This window comes from Piliocolobus tephrosceles, chromosome 18 (assembly GCF_002776525.5).
Source record: "Piliocolobus tephrosceles isolate RC106 chromosome 18, ASM277652v3, whole genome shotgun sequence".
NCBI lineage: Eukaryota > Metazoa > Chordata > Mammalia > Primates > Cercopithecidae > Piliocolobus > Piliocolobus tephrosceles.
The window spans coordinates 17,343,719-17,360,651 of record NC_045451.1 but is presented as its reverse complement, the minus strand read 5'-3'; the positions used below and the strand labels follow the sequence as shown (position 1 = coordinate 17,360,651).

Below are 16,933 nucleotides of genomic sequence, written 5' to 3'. Positions count from 1 at the left end.
TTTTTATTCCCACTTTTATAATGTCAAAAACATCTTATTATTCCCACAGGAATTATTCCTAAATTTAAAAATATCACATATAAAACAACTATACATCAAAAAATCACTATTCATGACATTACAAAAATACATATATAAGATTCCTGAATTTCAAACTTGGGGAAAAAGATTTGATTATTTTCTTCCCCTCCTTTCAGACACTTGTGACTGGTATGGCAAACTGACGGCTTTCAGAGAAATCATCTTTGGAGATGATGAGATGTGCTTGTGGTAAAAAGCATAAACAAAGAAATGGCTAGAGGCCAGCCAGGAGGAATGCCAGAGAAACTCCTAAATGATCAGACCACAGAGCTAGTAACATAATTAAAACCACTAGGCCACAGAAGGTATTTTACATTTAAACAAGGAACTTTTGAACAGATGGGGTCCATAAGAGATTAGGAGGAAAAAGTACCCAACTCCAGAATCAGTGCATAGATAACAGTGTTAGCTCAGGGCACAGCTGGATACTCACATGCAGCCACAGAGAACAAGACAAAAAGAAAAGAAAGGTAGAAGAGTTCATTTAGGTTGATATGAGGAAAAAATTCTCCTTTGTTTTCACATTAGCAAAGTGGGTTTTGAGTCATTAAAATATTTTAATAAAATGTTTAAAATATTCATTAAATTCTATAAGCCCATTATTTCTAGAGGGCTATCATATTTTAATATTGCATTTGCATCTGCTGTGCCTTAGCTAAAATACATTTTCTTTAATATATTTAACATGAAAAATATAAGGCAAAAAAAAAAAAACTATTAAATTTCTTCTATTTGGCTTTAATGTAAGAGTCATCATAAAAAAACATTAAGATATAAGTATACAAAGATGTCTCCCTCCCTCAGTGGTGTGCTGAGTGCTGCGCACACCAGCTCCCAAGAGCAGATGGTGTACAACTCTCCCCTTTCTCTAGTCACATCATCCTTGGTAGCTTGAAATTGATCATAGTGAGCGTATTTATACCAATGAAATTGGCAAAGGTTATTAATGGGAGTCTTTCCCTCTCTCAGAGAGCTGAGCCTCTTGCTAGCACATCACTGCCATACTTTCCCACCTTAAGTCCATGTTCTTAGCTGTCTTAGATAACTGCAGCCTATACCAATTAGTGTGAGTTAATGAAAGCTGGTATATTGGCTGTTATTACCTCAGAAGTGTGATGAGCTGCAGATTTCTTGCGTCTCTATCTCAGCTGCTCTCTGAGGTATCAGCAAATCAAAAGTCCTCTTCCCAACACTGCCTTCACTGAAGTTGTCTTGTTTAACTTCCCTACTTCCTATAAATTTGCATCCCTCATCTGTGGGTTTGGTGCTCCTCAACTGTTCTTACAAAAACAGTCACTTATAATACATTGAGCTATCCCTTATCACACTGTATCATTTGCTACACTGTCTATATGTTCCCATTAGACTTAGAGTCCAACACGGGCAGGCACTATGTCTATCTTCTTCAACATCCAATATAGTGCCTGGAACACAGTAGGAAAACAATAAATATTGGTTAAGTGAATCAATGAAGCGTTGTAAGATAATTACTCTGCAATGGCTGAAATGATGACAAATGTAAACTATTCATTTCTGTTGAGAGTTAAATTGTGTCCCCCAAAAATATCCTAACCTCTGGTATCTGGGAATGTGACCTGATTTTGAAATACTGTCTTTATAGACATCATCAAGTTAAAGCACATTAATACTAAATTAGGGTGAACCTTAAATCTAGTGACTGGTGTCCTTGAGAGGGAGATCTGGAGACAGAGACACAAGGAAGAAGATCACTGATAACAGAGATAGAGAGTGGAATGATAAAGCTACAAAGCCAAGGAAACCGAGGATTGCTTGCAGCCCCTAGAAGCTAGGTAAAGGCAAGGGAAGATTCTTCTCTAGAGCCTTTGGAGGGAGCATGGTTCTGGTGATACTTGATTTTGGACTTCTAGCCTGAATTTTGGACTTTAGTCTCTAGAACTGTGAAAGAATGTATTTCTGTTATGCTAAGCCATGTAGGTTGTGGTAGTTTGTTATGGCAAACTACCTAGAAAACTAATATATCTTCCTAACGACTGCCCAAATTCAGATTGCCCACAAGGAAAAGTGAAGGTTTTACCATCTATTGTTCATTTTCCCTTTAATCGATGCACAGTTACAGATATGAATAAACTACTGAAGTATTAACTTAAAAAGCAACATGTTTGAAATACAACATTCTACATAGAAATTTGTGAGGAAAAATTTCCTTTATTGACTAAATCATTTTTATTGAAAATATCAAGTTTTAAAGAATCTATAAACATGTTATGCTTAAGTTAAAGAGAAAAATGAGTTGTCTTAATCTGTGCACATTACTTTGCTGTAATTATTACTATTCATTTTCTTCATGGTTACTTGAATACTATAGAATAAAGTAAACCACATTTTAGGATTATCAAGAATTTTATCAATTATTCAGGGTCAACTAGTGTTTAGAAGACAAGATCTCCTAAAATGCTGCCCTTTACTTACTCTGATTTTTATTACAAAATTTTTTTGCTTTCATCTACATATGACCTAATATTTTAGTGATACTTACCTACTCCTTTTTAGAATGTCTATTTAAAGGGAAAAACATTTTTAAGAGTATAAAGACAGAGAAAGCAGGATAAAAATTTATTTCTAGAATAATTTTCATTCCTTTAGCATGATCAATAATATAGAATCATATCATCCTTCATGTCATAAGTGAATAAGTGAATAATATTTTTCTATGGAAGTATGTGATGCACAGAAGATTTTTTAAAGATAAATTTCAGTTTTGAAGCATAAAATTACTTTTCTTATAAATAATTAGTAAATCAGATAGGTAAACTGGTAGAAAGGTTCACATACAAGCTAGTATTTAAAATGGTCGAAGAGAAGGGCCTTTATCAACTAAAAGAAACAAATTTTATTAGAGAAACCAAGTATTTGTTGTCATTTTAGTAGAAAATACAATTTTTTGTTAAAATTTCTTTAAGTTTCTCAAATTTGTATAACAATTTTCAAATGAAAAGGTAACAAATATTTTTGCTTCTATTGGCAAGGTACATATCTCCTTCCCAATTCCATGTTATTCCCCCTAAGACATCTCTTAAGAGATCTTTTCTGCTTTCTTCTTATTCTGTGGCATTTTTTCTTTTAAATTATTTCTTGTCGTACTCCAGCCTCTACAATACACAGTTTTAAATGTAAAGTGTTTTTCCGCCTTTTGCAGTTGGGCGAGCCTTATATGCTTCGCCTGGTCATGTAGCTCCACCTGCTGGTAATCCTTCAGTATACCATCACCAGGGTCTACTGGACCCAATTTCAGTTTTAGGGTTTTTTTTAGTTTTTGGTTTTTTTTTTTTTTTTTTTTTTTAGCAATTCTATTTCTCAGAATGGATGTTTTATTACTTTTATTCTTTTTAGAGGTCTTTAAAATATCAAAGAGAAAATTTACTTATTTTTGCAAAAAAATAGTATATGCAAGTACCACATGGCCCTTTTAGACCCTTTCACAAGCCTAAGAATCTTGGCAATTTTATTTTTCCTATGTTCTGAAACATTTGCTATTTCATTATCCTAGGAATTATTTCATTATTCACCAATTACTCATAACTATGCTAGAAAAGGCTGAACAAGACAATGGAAAAATGGTGAAGATACTACAAAATCTAATAACACTGGTGAAATTAATCATGTCAGGAAAATTTCAATATTATGAATTTTCAGATGCCAATGTCCTAGATGAATTTTCTCAAATTAAGAACAGACAAGTGAACAATATATTTCTAAGAACAAAAAATGATACTTATACAAAAAGAAAGACTTTATTATACAATAGTTTGTGAAAAGAACTTGGGTTACCTGTTTTGCTAAAAGCATATGTGACAACAGTATTCTTTGATCTTTTATGTTTAGAGGACAACATTTACTTGATATGGTTTCTAAGAAGACATGCTGACATTATGTGCTTATATAAAAGTGATTAAAAAGAAACATATGATGTTAATGTGAAAAAAAACCCACTGGACTAAAGAAATAAAGGGTCGGCCGGGCGCGGTGGCTCAAGCCTGTAATCCCAGCACTTTGGGAGGCCGAGACGGGTGGATCACGAGGTCAGGAGATCGAGACCATCCTAGTCTACACGGTGAAACCCCGTCTCTACTAAAAATACAAAAAACTAGCCGGGCGAGATGGCGGGCGCCTGTAGTCCCAGCTACTCGGGAGGCTGAGGCAGGAGAATGGCGTGAACCCGGGAGGCGGAGCTTGTAGTGAGCCGAGATCGCGGCGCCACTGCACTCCAGCCTGGGCGACAGAGCGAGACTCCGTCTCAAAAAAAAAAAAAAAAAAAAAAAGAAAGAAAGAAATAAAGGGTCGATGGCACTCAGTAAATGGTGATAACTGTTTTTTTCTGATAACACCAAACACGAAAGACTTGTAATGCAGAGCTAACAATTAGTCAATGCCCTCAAATATATCTATTTCAAAATACCTCAAAGGAGGAATGAAATTTTTTAATGGGTAAAAGTAAATACCCTTAAAAAAATTTAACACATAATTTCTGTGGTTCACATCTCCCTAAATGATTAAAAAATAATTTTCAATTTAGTATTCCACCTGGTTCTGGTATATTTTCCAATTTTATATAACTAATATAATTAATAAATTCTGATTACAGTCAGGCACAGTAGCTCAAGCCTACAATCCCAGCACTTTGGGAGGCCAAGGCAGGCAGATCACTTGAGCCCAGGAGTTCAAGATAAGCTTGGGCAACATAGGGAGATCCCATCTCTATAAAAAATAATAATAATGATAAAATAAAATTCTGATTATGATGCTAGCTAATATCTTTTCCATATGACTGTTAAATTTTATGTTTTATAGACCTCACACTTTTATTTTTCAATATTTAGTTCTTTAATCAATGTAGAATTTAGTTTTGTGAATAAAATGAAGTTACAAGAGCTAGCCTTATTTTTTCCAAATGAATAGTTAATTTTCTTAGTACAAATCTTTCTCCTACTGATTTGAAACACCACCTTTAGTCAAAACCAAATCCCATATACTTAAGATAGTACCAAACTTAGGAGAGTTTGACCTAGGATTTTTCAGCTAGCATGGAAGTGATATTCATTCAGTAGAAAGCATACTTTGAGTACCCATACAATGATTTTGTTTTTCACTTTCAATACAGTATTCAATAAATTACATGAGATATTCAATACCTTATTATACAATCGGCTTTATCTTAGATGATTCTGACCAACTGTAGGCTAATGTAAGTGTTCTCAGCACATTTAAGGTAGGCTAGACTAAGTCATGATGTTCAGTAGGTTAGATGTATTAAATCCATTTTGCACTTACAATATTTTCAACTTAGGGATGTAACCCCATCATAAGTCAAGGTGCATGTTGTAGATAAGTGAATCTTGTCTTTTATGTACTCACGAATCAGTTCCACTAAATCTATATGTTTAGCCTGCATCAATATCACATTTTTTAGAGTTATAATAGTTTTAGAATGTGTTTTGTTATCTAGCAGAGCAAATCTCTTGTTCTTCTTTCTCAAAACTAATTAAGCTATTCTTGAGAATTTATTTTTGTTATAAATTTTAAAATTATGTTTTTGAGTTATACAAAAATCCTTTTGTTATAATACCATATTCAGTAAGTAATTTGGAGAGGACTGACATTTTTACAATATTGAACAGCACTATCCAACATTTGTTTATTTATATTGTCTGTTATGTCCTTAATAAAATTTGATAGTTTTCTTTACAATATACATTTCTCATCACTTTATTGCTGGGTATCTTATTTCTATTATGAATCCTTTTCCAATTACATATACTACTGAATTTGTGCCAATGATTAGAATATCTATTTATTTTGATAAACATACTTTTAAAAATACATTTTATCAAAGCAAGATATGCACATATTTTTAAAAAATCAAACAGTACACAAGGGCATAATAATTCTTTTTCATTTCTCAGTTCACCAACCCAGACCAAAAATTTTTACATGTGTTTGTTTTTAGTTATTCCGGTAGTTGCCTACATTTTTAAAAAATATGTTTTTCTTACTTTTTCTTGACTTGATGACTGGGGGTACTTTTTGTTGATTCCCTGTTGTCTCTGGCTTTCCTCCCCACTCAATTTGGCTATATCACATTTTTACCTCCTCTTTTGGTGACCTTGGTTACTTTCATAATATAATACCTAAGGCTGGGCCTAGTGGCTCATGCCTATAATCCCAGCATTTTGGGAGGCCGAGGCAGGCGGATCACGAGGTTAGGAGTTCAAGACCAGCCTAGCCAACATGGTGAAACCCCATCCCTACTAAAAATACAAAAATTAGCTGGGTGTGGTGGTACACGCTTGTAATCCCAGCTACTCCAGAGGCTGAGGAAGGAGAATCACTTGAACCTGGGCGGCGGAGGTTGCAGTAAGCTGAGATTGAGCTACTGCACTCCAGCCTGGGCAACAGAACGAGACTCAGTCTCAAAACAATACAAAACAAAACAAAAACTAATACCTAAACCTCTGACTAATTAAACTAAAGATAAAATTCTCCATATTCTATTTCATGAAAACAATAGAATCACCACTATTCCATGTACATTTCCTTCTCTCTTTGCCTTCCAACCTGTTAACTGTACTTGTACATTTTCAAGGCTGCTAACATTTGCATTCTATTCGGTAATCATAATTCATTCTTCTCTGCTTTGTCCAAGGATTGACTCTAAAAGCTGAAAACCAATATTTACATCATCACGACTATTTAAATACTATCCACTGAAAAACAAATTTTTATGCTACAATTAGATTTTCTCATCTATTTCTTTAAAGCCTTGACCCACATGACAATGTTCAAAGGAATTCCCTTTCTCACAGTCCTAGCAACTGTTCAAAATCATGCCACATCTGAGGGTGCTTTATATTTGAAGCATGCCTTCTTGTAAAGTTTGAAATGTTTCTTTCTCCCTTTTCTGATTGTTATTGTTTTTTTTTTTTTTTTTTTGGTGGGGGGGTGGTGCAGATGAAGAAATGTATGTTTTCTATGTATACCTCATGTCCTTAATTTCCTCCAGCTTCTTACTCAATCCACCTATTACTTAAAATTCATTTCATTTAGTTTGAGGTCTACACACTTCCTATTCTAATTTGGAGGATCTGCCTCTCATTTGGACCATTCTTATGCAATTTATCTTTCTTTCAGTTTTCTGTTGCATTCTTCTTATGAAATATTTATTTTATTAAATGTAAGAGTTATTTTTAATGCATCTAGTACCTACCTACATTTTGCAAAGTTAATGCTGCTTTTGTTTTATGGATGCAATAGTTTCTTAAATATTTCTGAGAATTTTAATGTTTTTAGGTTTGGTTCTGTTCCTTGAATTTCATACAACCTCAAGAGTCTATTTCTCATGTTATCTTAGATCTTTTTGGTCATATTGCAGGCTTTTAGCAAGTGGTGATTTTTAGCCAGACAGGTCTACAGGCAGGACTGGTCACTACACTCCAGGGTGGGTAAGCCAGTACATGGGAATCAGCCATCTTGCCAGGCCCCCAGAGGACACAAAGGTAGTAGTGGCTCTAAATATGTACGTGTAGACAGACACTGAACATCAAAGTAGGGGAAGTCTATGACCAGTTACCATGCCACATAGAAAAAGGGGGAGCAGTGTGCACCTGAACCCTTGCTGAAGAGTCCTTCCCTAACCAGCCTTTCTTTCTTTTCTTTTCTTTTTTTTTTTTTTTCCAGACAGGGGCTCACTCTGTTGCCCAGGCTGGAGTGTAGTGGTGGGATCTTGGCTCACTGCTGCAACCTCTGCCTCCCGGGTTCAAGTGATTCTCATGCCTCAGCCTCCCGAGTAACTGGGATTACAGGCAGGCGTCACCATGCCTGGCTCATTTTTATATTTTTTGGTAGAGACAGGGTTTCACCGCATTGGCCAGGCTCCTAACCAGCCTTTCTAAAGTGGCTGGTCTAAAGTAACCTTCACTTATTCTCACTCTCAACAGCCCTTGTATTTTCTTCATAAAAGGAATTGATAATGTATTTCTTATTCACTTCTTCATTTGGTTATAGTTTGCCTGTAACACTACTGTACAAATAAACTCTATGAATGCAAAGCCTTTGTCTATCCTGTTCACTGCTATATCCACAAAACACATACTAGTCAATCAATATTTCTTGAAAAAGGTATGAACACTTACATATTCCTCAGAACCAATTCCACTAACGAATCTCAAAGCATAAGAGATGTAAATAACATAATATCCTAATGATATATTTAGGGTAATCAATTTTATATGATTGTAACTTGCAAAATGCTAATTTCATTTTATTTTTACTGTCCTATACACACATATATACACACACAAACAAAGTCAAGTATACAACCACATTATTCAGAGGGTAATACAATATTTATGCCTTTCTTTTTTGTTTTTGAGATGGAGTCTCGCTCTGTTGCCCAGGCTGGAGTACAGTGGCATGATCTCAGCTCACTGCAACCTCCGCCTCCTGGGTTCAAGTGATTCTCCTGCCTCAGCCTCCTGAGTAGCTGGGATTACAAGCATGCGCCACCACGCCCAGCTAATTTTCGTATTTTCAGTAGAGACAGGGTATCACCATGTTGGCCAGGCTGGTCTCAAACTCCCGGCCTTGTGATCCACCCGCCTCTGCCTCCCAAAGTGCTGGGATTATAGGCGTGAGCCACTGCGCCTGGCCGCTTTTCTAATTTATGAATATCACACTAGTGCAACAGAAGTTGTCACAAATAATTCCAGTGAAGTCATTCAATTACATCCTTAAGATTCATAGATAAAACAATTTCTACTTAATTGGTCAACAGCAAATCCTTGCTAATTGAATGTGAACCTCAAAGATGCAAGCCCAACACAGTCAGTAGTGCAGAGCCAGGTCTGTGATCTAGATCTTCCCTTTCCTGATTCAAGGAAAACACATCTTCCTGGACCTGGGATAGCAAAAATCTGCTGCTCACCAAAGTCGGCTCTCCTCTTTGCCTACTGTGATGGCTAATATTGAGTGTCAACTTGATTGAAGGTTGTAAAGTATTGTTCTTGGGTGTGTCTGTGACATTGCTGCCAAAGGAGATTAACCTTTTGAGTCAGTGGAGTGGGAGAAGCAGACCCACCCTCAATCTGGGTAGGCATCATCTAATCAGCTGTCAGCACAGCTAGAATAAAGCAGGCAGAAGAACGTGGAATGAGCAGAACTTGCTGAGTTTTCCAATCTCATATTTCTCCTGTGCTGGATGCTGCCTGCCCTTGAACATGAAACTCGGAATTCCTCAGCTTTTGGACTCTTGGACTTACACCAGTGGTTTGCTAGGGGCTCTCTGGTCTTTGGCCACAGACTGAAGGCTACACTGTCAGCTTCCCTACTTTTGAGGTTTTGGGACTCAGACTGGCTTCCTTGCTCCTCATATTGCAGACGGCCTATTCTGGATGTCACCTTGTGATTATGTGAGTCAATACCCCTTAATAAACTCCCCTTCACATATACATCTCTCCTATTAGTTCTGTCCCTCTAGAGAATCCTAATACACTCACCCAGTAGGAGCTGATGTCTCCTAGAATTCTAGAGCCTCCTACCTGTATAGCAATTCTCCAGGCTCAGCAACCCAAGTAGCTGGGACTAGAGGCATGCGCCACTATGCGCGGCTAATTTTTGTACTTTTAGTAGACACAGGGTTTCACCATGTTGCCCAGGCTGGTCTCGATCTCCTGAGCTCCAGAAATCTGCCCACCTCAGCCTCCCAAAGTGCTGGGACTACAGGCAAGAGCCACTGCGCCCAGCCTATCTTTTTCTTATGGCTTCAAAATCTTCACAAGCAACATACATCTTCTGAGATCGAAGCCCCTCTTTCTAATTAATTAACTGATATCTTCAAATGTAAGTTGAACTTAGTAACATTCATCTTTGTCTCCCAAACTAGTTCTTCTTTCAGTAAGCCATATGGAACCAGCATCTTCCTAATCAACCAAGCCAAGTGCCAGGAAGTCACACTCTTTCCTGCCCCCACACCTCCCTAGCCAACTAGTCAAGCCCTGTGGAGTCCATCTCCTTAATATTTCTCATGTATCTCTCCATTCCCCCATCCCTCTTCCAGCCATTCAGAGTTATCTAGCACCTGGCTCACTATTTAACAACAGTAATAGAAGAGGATTTCAATTTGGAGTTTACACTAATGTATATAAAATGGCAAACTGTATAAGTAAACTAATCCTATCACTCAGTGAAAAACTGCAAACTCAGTGGAAAATTCTTTCCTTCAAGTTAATAAAAAAAATGTAAGTGACTTACTTAAATGGTGTAAACAAAAATGGTAAAGTAACTTCTTTTTTCTGAGTCATTTTCACCTGGGAACCAAGTATGAAAATATTACAAATGAGGAAAAAAATGAATTTCATTTTGAAATATAAACATCCACTAAAATGATTCTTTAGGGATGGTTAACCACTTTGAAAATAAATGGAATTTTATGTTACTATATTGTTTCATAAATATTTAAAGAAAAATTTAACATTTTCTTACTATCTCAATAAGCTGAGAATTAAACATATCAATCTTGCAAAATAACATACTGTAATTAAAACTGTACTTCCTTAACTCTGAAAATAAAACAAGCCAAACCGCTTATTCTTAAAAGCGTTAAGAATAACAGAAGGTTTCAGTCAAAGAGTCACCTCTTTTAACTCTTAGGGAATCTCATAACATACATGGAATGACAAGAAATGTTGCAATCTCTAATAAGACTTCTATGGGGCAAATTCTAATAGTTAAAGAATAGAGACATGGATGCAGCTGGAAACCATCATTCTTAGCAAATTATCACAAGAAGAGAAAACCAAACACCGCATGTTCTCACTCATAGGTGGGAACTGAACAATGAGCTCACTTGGACTCGGGAAGGGGAACATCACACACTGGGGCCTATCATGGGGAGGGGGGAGGGGGGAGGGATTGCATTGGGGAGTTATACATGATATAAATGATGAATTGATGGGTGCTGACGAGTTGATGGGTGCAGCACACCAACATGGCACATGTATACATATGTAACCTGCACGTTATGCACATGTACCCTAGAACTTAAAGTATAATAAAAAATAAAAAAAAAAAAAAAAATTACCACGAACGGAGCGCACGACGACCAAAACATGCATGTACTTCCTGCCACTAAATTGTGTACTTAAAAAAAAAAAAAAAAAAAAAAAAAGAATTGACTTGCAGTCATTGTAAGCATACGTGGTAATCTTATATTCAGTAATACTCCTCAAAGACAATTTGATGCCCTCAGACTGAGCCATAGAACCTACACTTCAGAAATGTGAAACATAAGTCAAATACGTAAAATTTAAGGGTAAATTTACAGGGAAATAGTTAAAAAACAAAATCAAGTATTTTCCCTTAATATATTCAATATTTAAATTGTAGTACTATCCATTTTTGTGCGTGCCTTTTAAAATTTTTTTTACCTTGAACTGTTCAAGAATCTGTACTGCATTTGTAAACATGCTCTCTGCTTTGAAGAGATCAGTGTTGTTAAGATAATCCACAGGAAGGATTCCCTGCAAATAACAAACACCAGCTTATTGATAGTATTCAGACAGCTCAGGCTATTCTTATAAAACAGAACAGACTGAAAAGCAATAAAGATAAGGCATATGGACAAATAAATAATTGAAATAGTTAAATGAAAAATCTTTTTAAAACTATAACTGAAAAATGTTCTATTATTTTTCTCATAAAGTAGATGTATTAAGATAAGCAAAGCAAGAGATGAACTAAATTCACTAACACCTGGCATTAGCTGAGCGATAACTATGTTCTAGGCAGTGAACTGAGTGCTTCACACACAAAAAACAATTACTATGGTAGGCCACAGCCAGCATACTTAAAATGAAAGACTTCAGACATATCAGACTGTACTGTACATAATAAGAGTAAGGGCTATTCTGTTAAACTTTTGTTTCATTATACATATACACAAACACTATGACTGTTGGGGTCATATTACTCAGCATTCTGGGTTAAATAACCTTATTTTTTAAGAGGACATTTGATTTTGAAGAGCTAATAAGAGTGGCTGGTTGAAATAGTTATTTTCGGCATTTCGGTATCCAGGGCCCATTCTTAACAGCATTACTATTTTCTGTTGAGAAATCTTGCCAGTTAGATACAGCATGTTAGGTTTATAATCCAGAGACCTGCTGATTACAACCCAGGCTAGACCATCTGGAATTTGACTCCTGATAGTCAAGGGATAGAAACTAAGGTATAATGCTACTCTACCCTCATGTCAGTGCCCTGAGAACAGCTCTGCCATGGGATCATGGCTGTGGTTCCTTCTTCCAAGTCTCCAGATATCCTGGTTCCAGGTTATTCCAAGCCTGGTTTTCAAGCACCACTTTGTTTCAGCAAATCACCAATATCTTTTCAATAACTTCCCTTTAAACGAAGTCAGTTTTTGCTCCTTGTAATAAAAAAATTACTTACACATTTCTACCACTTACAACCAGAATACAAAGATATAAATCATACACATTTTAGAAAATTAAAGTATTTAAAGAAAAGCTATTTGGCTCATGTTCCATGTTACAGAATGTAATACAAAAGCAATTATGAGGTACTGCATATTTAGAAATAAATATACAGGAATATATCGTTTTAAATGTAATCAAAGATCATATAAGCTGGAAGCAGTGGTGCATGCCTATAATCCCAGATACTTGGGAGGCTGAGATGGGAGGACTGCTTGAGCCCAGAAGTTCAAGACCAGCCTGGGCAACACAGCAAGACCCTGTCTAAAAAAAAAAAAACAAAAAAAAAAGACTCCCAGATTATTCAGAAACACATAAAAAAGAGTAAATTTTACTGTGCAATAGTTTTTTTTATACTGAGAGTTGATAATAAAATTTTATTCCTTACCACTGAGTTAAGAGGAAAGGGAACTCCAATAAGGGAAGTCATCAATGGTGCAATATCAGCCTACAAATAAAAAAGCTCAATTCTAAGAAGTCTATGGACATTAACAAAGAAATTAAATAATGTAATATAACCATATTTTGGAATATAACCATGATATTTGTTATAATCAGTTACCTTCAAACATGTATTTAATATAAAAAGATATTAATCTCTAAAAGTGTCATTTGCTAGACATATATGAATCTATAAAAAAAATTTGAAAAGAAACCAGTAAAAGCCCTAAATGTAAAACATACTAAAACAAAAAATTACTTATCCTATTAGCTAAGAATTTGACCATTTTATGTAACAGTTTTTCAGTATTATACAAGGATGCCTTATTTAGACATAAAATGAATATCAAGAATAGACTTTAACTGGAGAAATGTATATATTAACTAGAAAAACAAAGTATCAGAAGGAGGTTTGACCAGCCAGTGATGTCCAGAAAAGACATAAACCAGAGAAGAAGCTCTTTAGTCAAAAGATCCCAAATACCATTTTGGATATCTCCTCTTCAAGGTCATTTTCTCGGAAGACTTGTTCATCTTTTTTCTATCTTCACTTCCTCACCTTCCCATCACTCTTCTGCCCACTGTGGCTCACTCTGACCTTTTATCATTCCATAGACTGCTCTCTCTAAGAGAGCTAACCACCCATTTTCTAAATCTAATTGACTATGTTTATATAAGTCCTTATAATTTTTCAGGCAATGAAGTACTCGGAATTGAGAATGCTCAGCTTCAAATTTTCAGGCAGGTTTTTTAACCCTCCAATTGCTCAATTTCTTTATCAGTTAAAAAAATAAATACAAGTTTTTCCCTTGTATTTATGACAGGAGGTATGACAGGATTAAATGAGATAAAACTTAAAAAATACTTGGCACATAATAAGCCTGTGATAATGATAGCTACAAGTGCTGCTGGCATTACTAGACCTTTCAGCAGTATGGCATAGGCCACTCCTTTCTTGGCCTCAACACCACACAGCAGAGTTTCTTCTATCTCACTGGCTCCTCCTTTTCAGATACCTTCACTACTCTCTCACTTAAAGTTGGAAGTCATCAAGTTTGTTCCTAGGCTCTCAATCTTTCTCACTTGCTACTATTTAGACTGTCCTCCAGGTACCATCCTGCAGAAAACTGGAAATCTCCAAAGTCTTTCTAGTCGCCTTTTCCTTTTCCCTCAGAATCCACTGTCAGCCACCTCTAATCTCTTCTCCACGCTGCAGCCAGGGAAATTCTCTCACACACAAAAAACCACATCATGTCACTCTCTAGGCTTCAAACTCTTCAAGGATTCTTTGAACTTTCAGAATTAAGTTCACAAGGCCCATGAGACCCTGAAGGGTCTGTGCCTCCCTTCTTCTGCCTCACATCACCCCATGGCTTCTATTGCTGTATAACGGCTTTCTTCAAGACCCTTTAATACACCATGTAACCTCTCACCAGAACTTAGTGTATGCATTTCCTCTGCCTGAAAAGCCCTCCTCCTACTGCCTTGGCCTGCTAATTCCTATTTATTCATGAATCTTAGCTCAATCCTCAACTTCTCAGGAAGACTTTGCTGACCACAGTCTATCACATACATCCACTCTACAGTCTCACTGCTGCACAAATCTCTTTTGTAGTAGTTACCACAGCTTCAAGTTTACATGTATTTGTACAACAGACTGATGAGTATCTGTTCTTACCCCTAAGGTATAAATTTCCCAGGACAGGGATTAAGTCTGCCTTTACTCACCACTAAATACTTACACTTAGTACAAAGTTGAAACACACCACAGACACATCACAGTGTTAGTAGAAGGAATGAATAGAAGAAGAGATTCTCATTTGATGGAGATCTGAAGCAGGAATGTTCGCCAACAGACTGACAATTCAGAGAGCAGTAACTGAATCTATGTTCAATTGCTGATTATGATCTGGTCTGGCTATGAATAAGAGATGTTCTTGTTTTGTGATCTTCAAGTCATTCCTGTCTTTTTGACAGTGATTTTTAATTGCAAATTAATGAATTGCTATTCTGACTTCATATGTTCATGTTCATTTACTTGGGTAGTATGCATCTATCCTGGGAGAAGACTATTCTTATGCTGGGAAGAAACAAGTTTCTACAACCACAGGTCTGAAAGTGAGACCCTAGACCTTGGTTTGTCCACCACAGTAAGTAATCTCAGCTTGTGGTGACCTGGAAGGCAAGATACTCCTGTCACTTTGGAAGCCATATCCCAATGATGCTATACCTTCTATAAATAGCGAAAATGGCTATTAAAGTAGCATGTTTTTAACAATGACAATTCTGTGCTTCATATTTACAGACAATGCTACTAGTCTAACTTTATCAGACTGGCTATACATTTTCCTCTAACAGAAGGTTTCTAGCTGAGTAATTTATAATCTCATCACTTTTTTCCCATTGCATTTGTAAGGTTGCTGGTTAGAAGTAAAGGTCAAATATGTGTTAACAAAAAGAAAATGTAACTGACATACTATAGGAAAGAAACCCATAACAGGAATTTTAATAGATCTGTGCTTAAATTAAGCAATACAATCATGAAAAGCAATCACAGAAATTTAACAGGCATGCAAACTTCAATTTACATAACTAATAACTATCCAGTGTTATTTGGAAGAAGTCTTTTATTTTCACTTGAAGTTTTGTTTGTTTTGCCACAAGAGAGATTAGTTGAGCTAAAATATTTGCACTAAAAGAATTCCCCTTAGTAACTGAAATGTTTTGAAAAAGAATTTGTCAATATTATCTATTTTTTATAGTCTTTGACTAACCTCCTTATAGAAGATAAAATTAAATTTGAATGTAATAAAATCGAAATGGATACCTGATTGACATCTAGCCTCTTCCAGTTCTCCAATCTCCACTCTGAAAGATAAAATCAGACACAAGATCTGATGTTAAGATTTAAAAAAGAATAAATCATTTGATTTTAGGAGTGCCCAATACTTACGGAAAACATAGGTATTAGAAATGTCTATTTTAAGCCAAGTATGAATAAAAATCATGCTTAAAGGCAAAGGTATATTTTTTAAAATAATTTTTTAAAAAGTAAATATTTGGTGTTTCCTGTGATGATTTATTAAGCTGTTTAAATGGTCTTTGGGAGATAATTGTTTCAAAATATCAGAGGCTGAGGAAGGAAAGATGGAAGTGAAAAAGCACAATGGTAACAACTGTCAGCATTGACAACTCATTACAATCCTGTTAGAGAGAGTTATTAAGGCAATTGATAGGAAGTTAATTAATTCAAGCTTCTCTCTTTTTCTGTGATGGCAGTTGCTCCCAAAACACTTAAAACTGTAGTTGTGATATTCCTGTAGTCACTAATCACAAATGTTAACATAGTATATTGAGTTATTATTAAAATTGCCTTCAAAGATAGGCTCATTCTTCCATTTTGCTACACATAAATTCAGAAATTGCATCAAACAGAAATCGAAACAAGTGATTATGAGAGACCAAGTTTTGATTTAATGGCTTTAGGATATACTGCCAAAAGAGTTATAAGATATTGTATAATAAAATTTCATTCAATAAGCTAATTAAAGTTTAAAAATGTGTTTCTGACTCTACTAGTCAACTGCCAAAAATTCACAATCAGTTGATGAAAAAGTGCACATTCCTTTTCTCTAAAATGTATATTTAATATTCATATGAGAAAAAATGCATTTATTTTGTGACAATTCTTGAAATCATGTGATTCTAAAACATCAATTCAGTGAGAAATCAAATGCCAAAATAAAGTTAAATCTCATAAATACAAACATACTATTTACCCTACTTTCTATTTTGATCCAATCTAATCCATTTGTCACAGAGCAGTCAGAAAGGTAGCTCCTATGGCAAACTGGAATGTTGGCAATGCTCTAACAGGTTTTAATGAT

General features: G+C 35.6%; 1 protein-coding gene across 4 annotated transcripts in view; it reads right to left on the bottom strand.

The window, feature by feature from the left end:
- The window catches only part of PIGN (phosphatidylinositol glycan anchor biosynthesis class N), a 151,719-nt gene that overhangs the window by 78,774 nt on the left and 56,012 nt on the right, over positions 1 to 16,933 (bottom strand). For 3 of the 4 annotated variants that reach the window (XM_026448256.1, XM_026448255.1, XM_026448258.1), the window contains 4 exons: positions 15,874 to 15,914; positions 12,994 to 13,053; positions 11,541 to 11,633; positions 10,366 to 10,421 (listed from right to left, as the gene is read on the bottom strand). In XM_026448256.1, coding sequence (XP_026304041.1) covers positions 10,366 to 10,421; positions 11,541 to 11,633; positions 12,994 to 13,053; positions 15,874 to 15,914 — 250 coding nt within the window. The remainder of the gene's footprint in view (positions 1 to 10,365; positions 10,422 to 11,540; positions 11,634 to 12,993; positions 13,054 to 15,873; positions 15,915 to 16,933) is intronic. The other variant, XM_026448257.1, reaches the window with a different exon arrangement.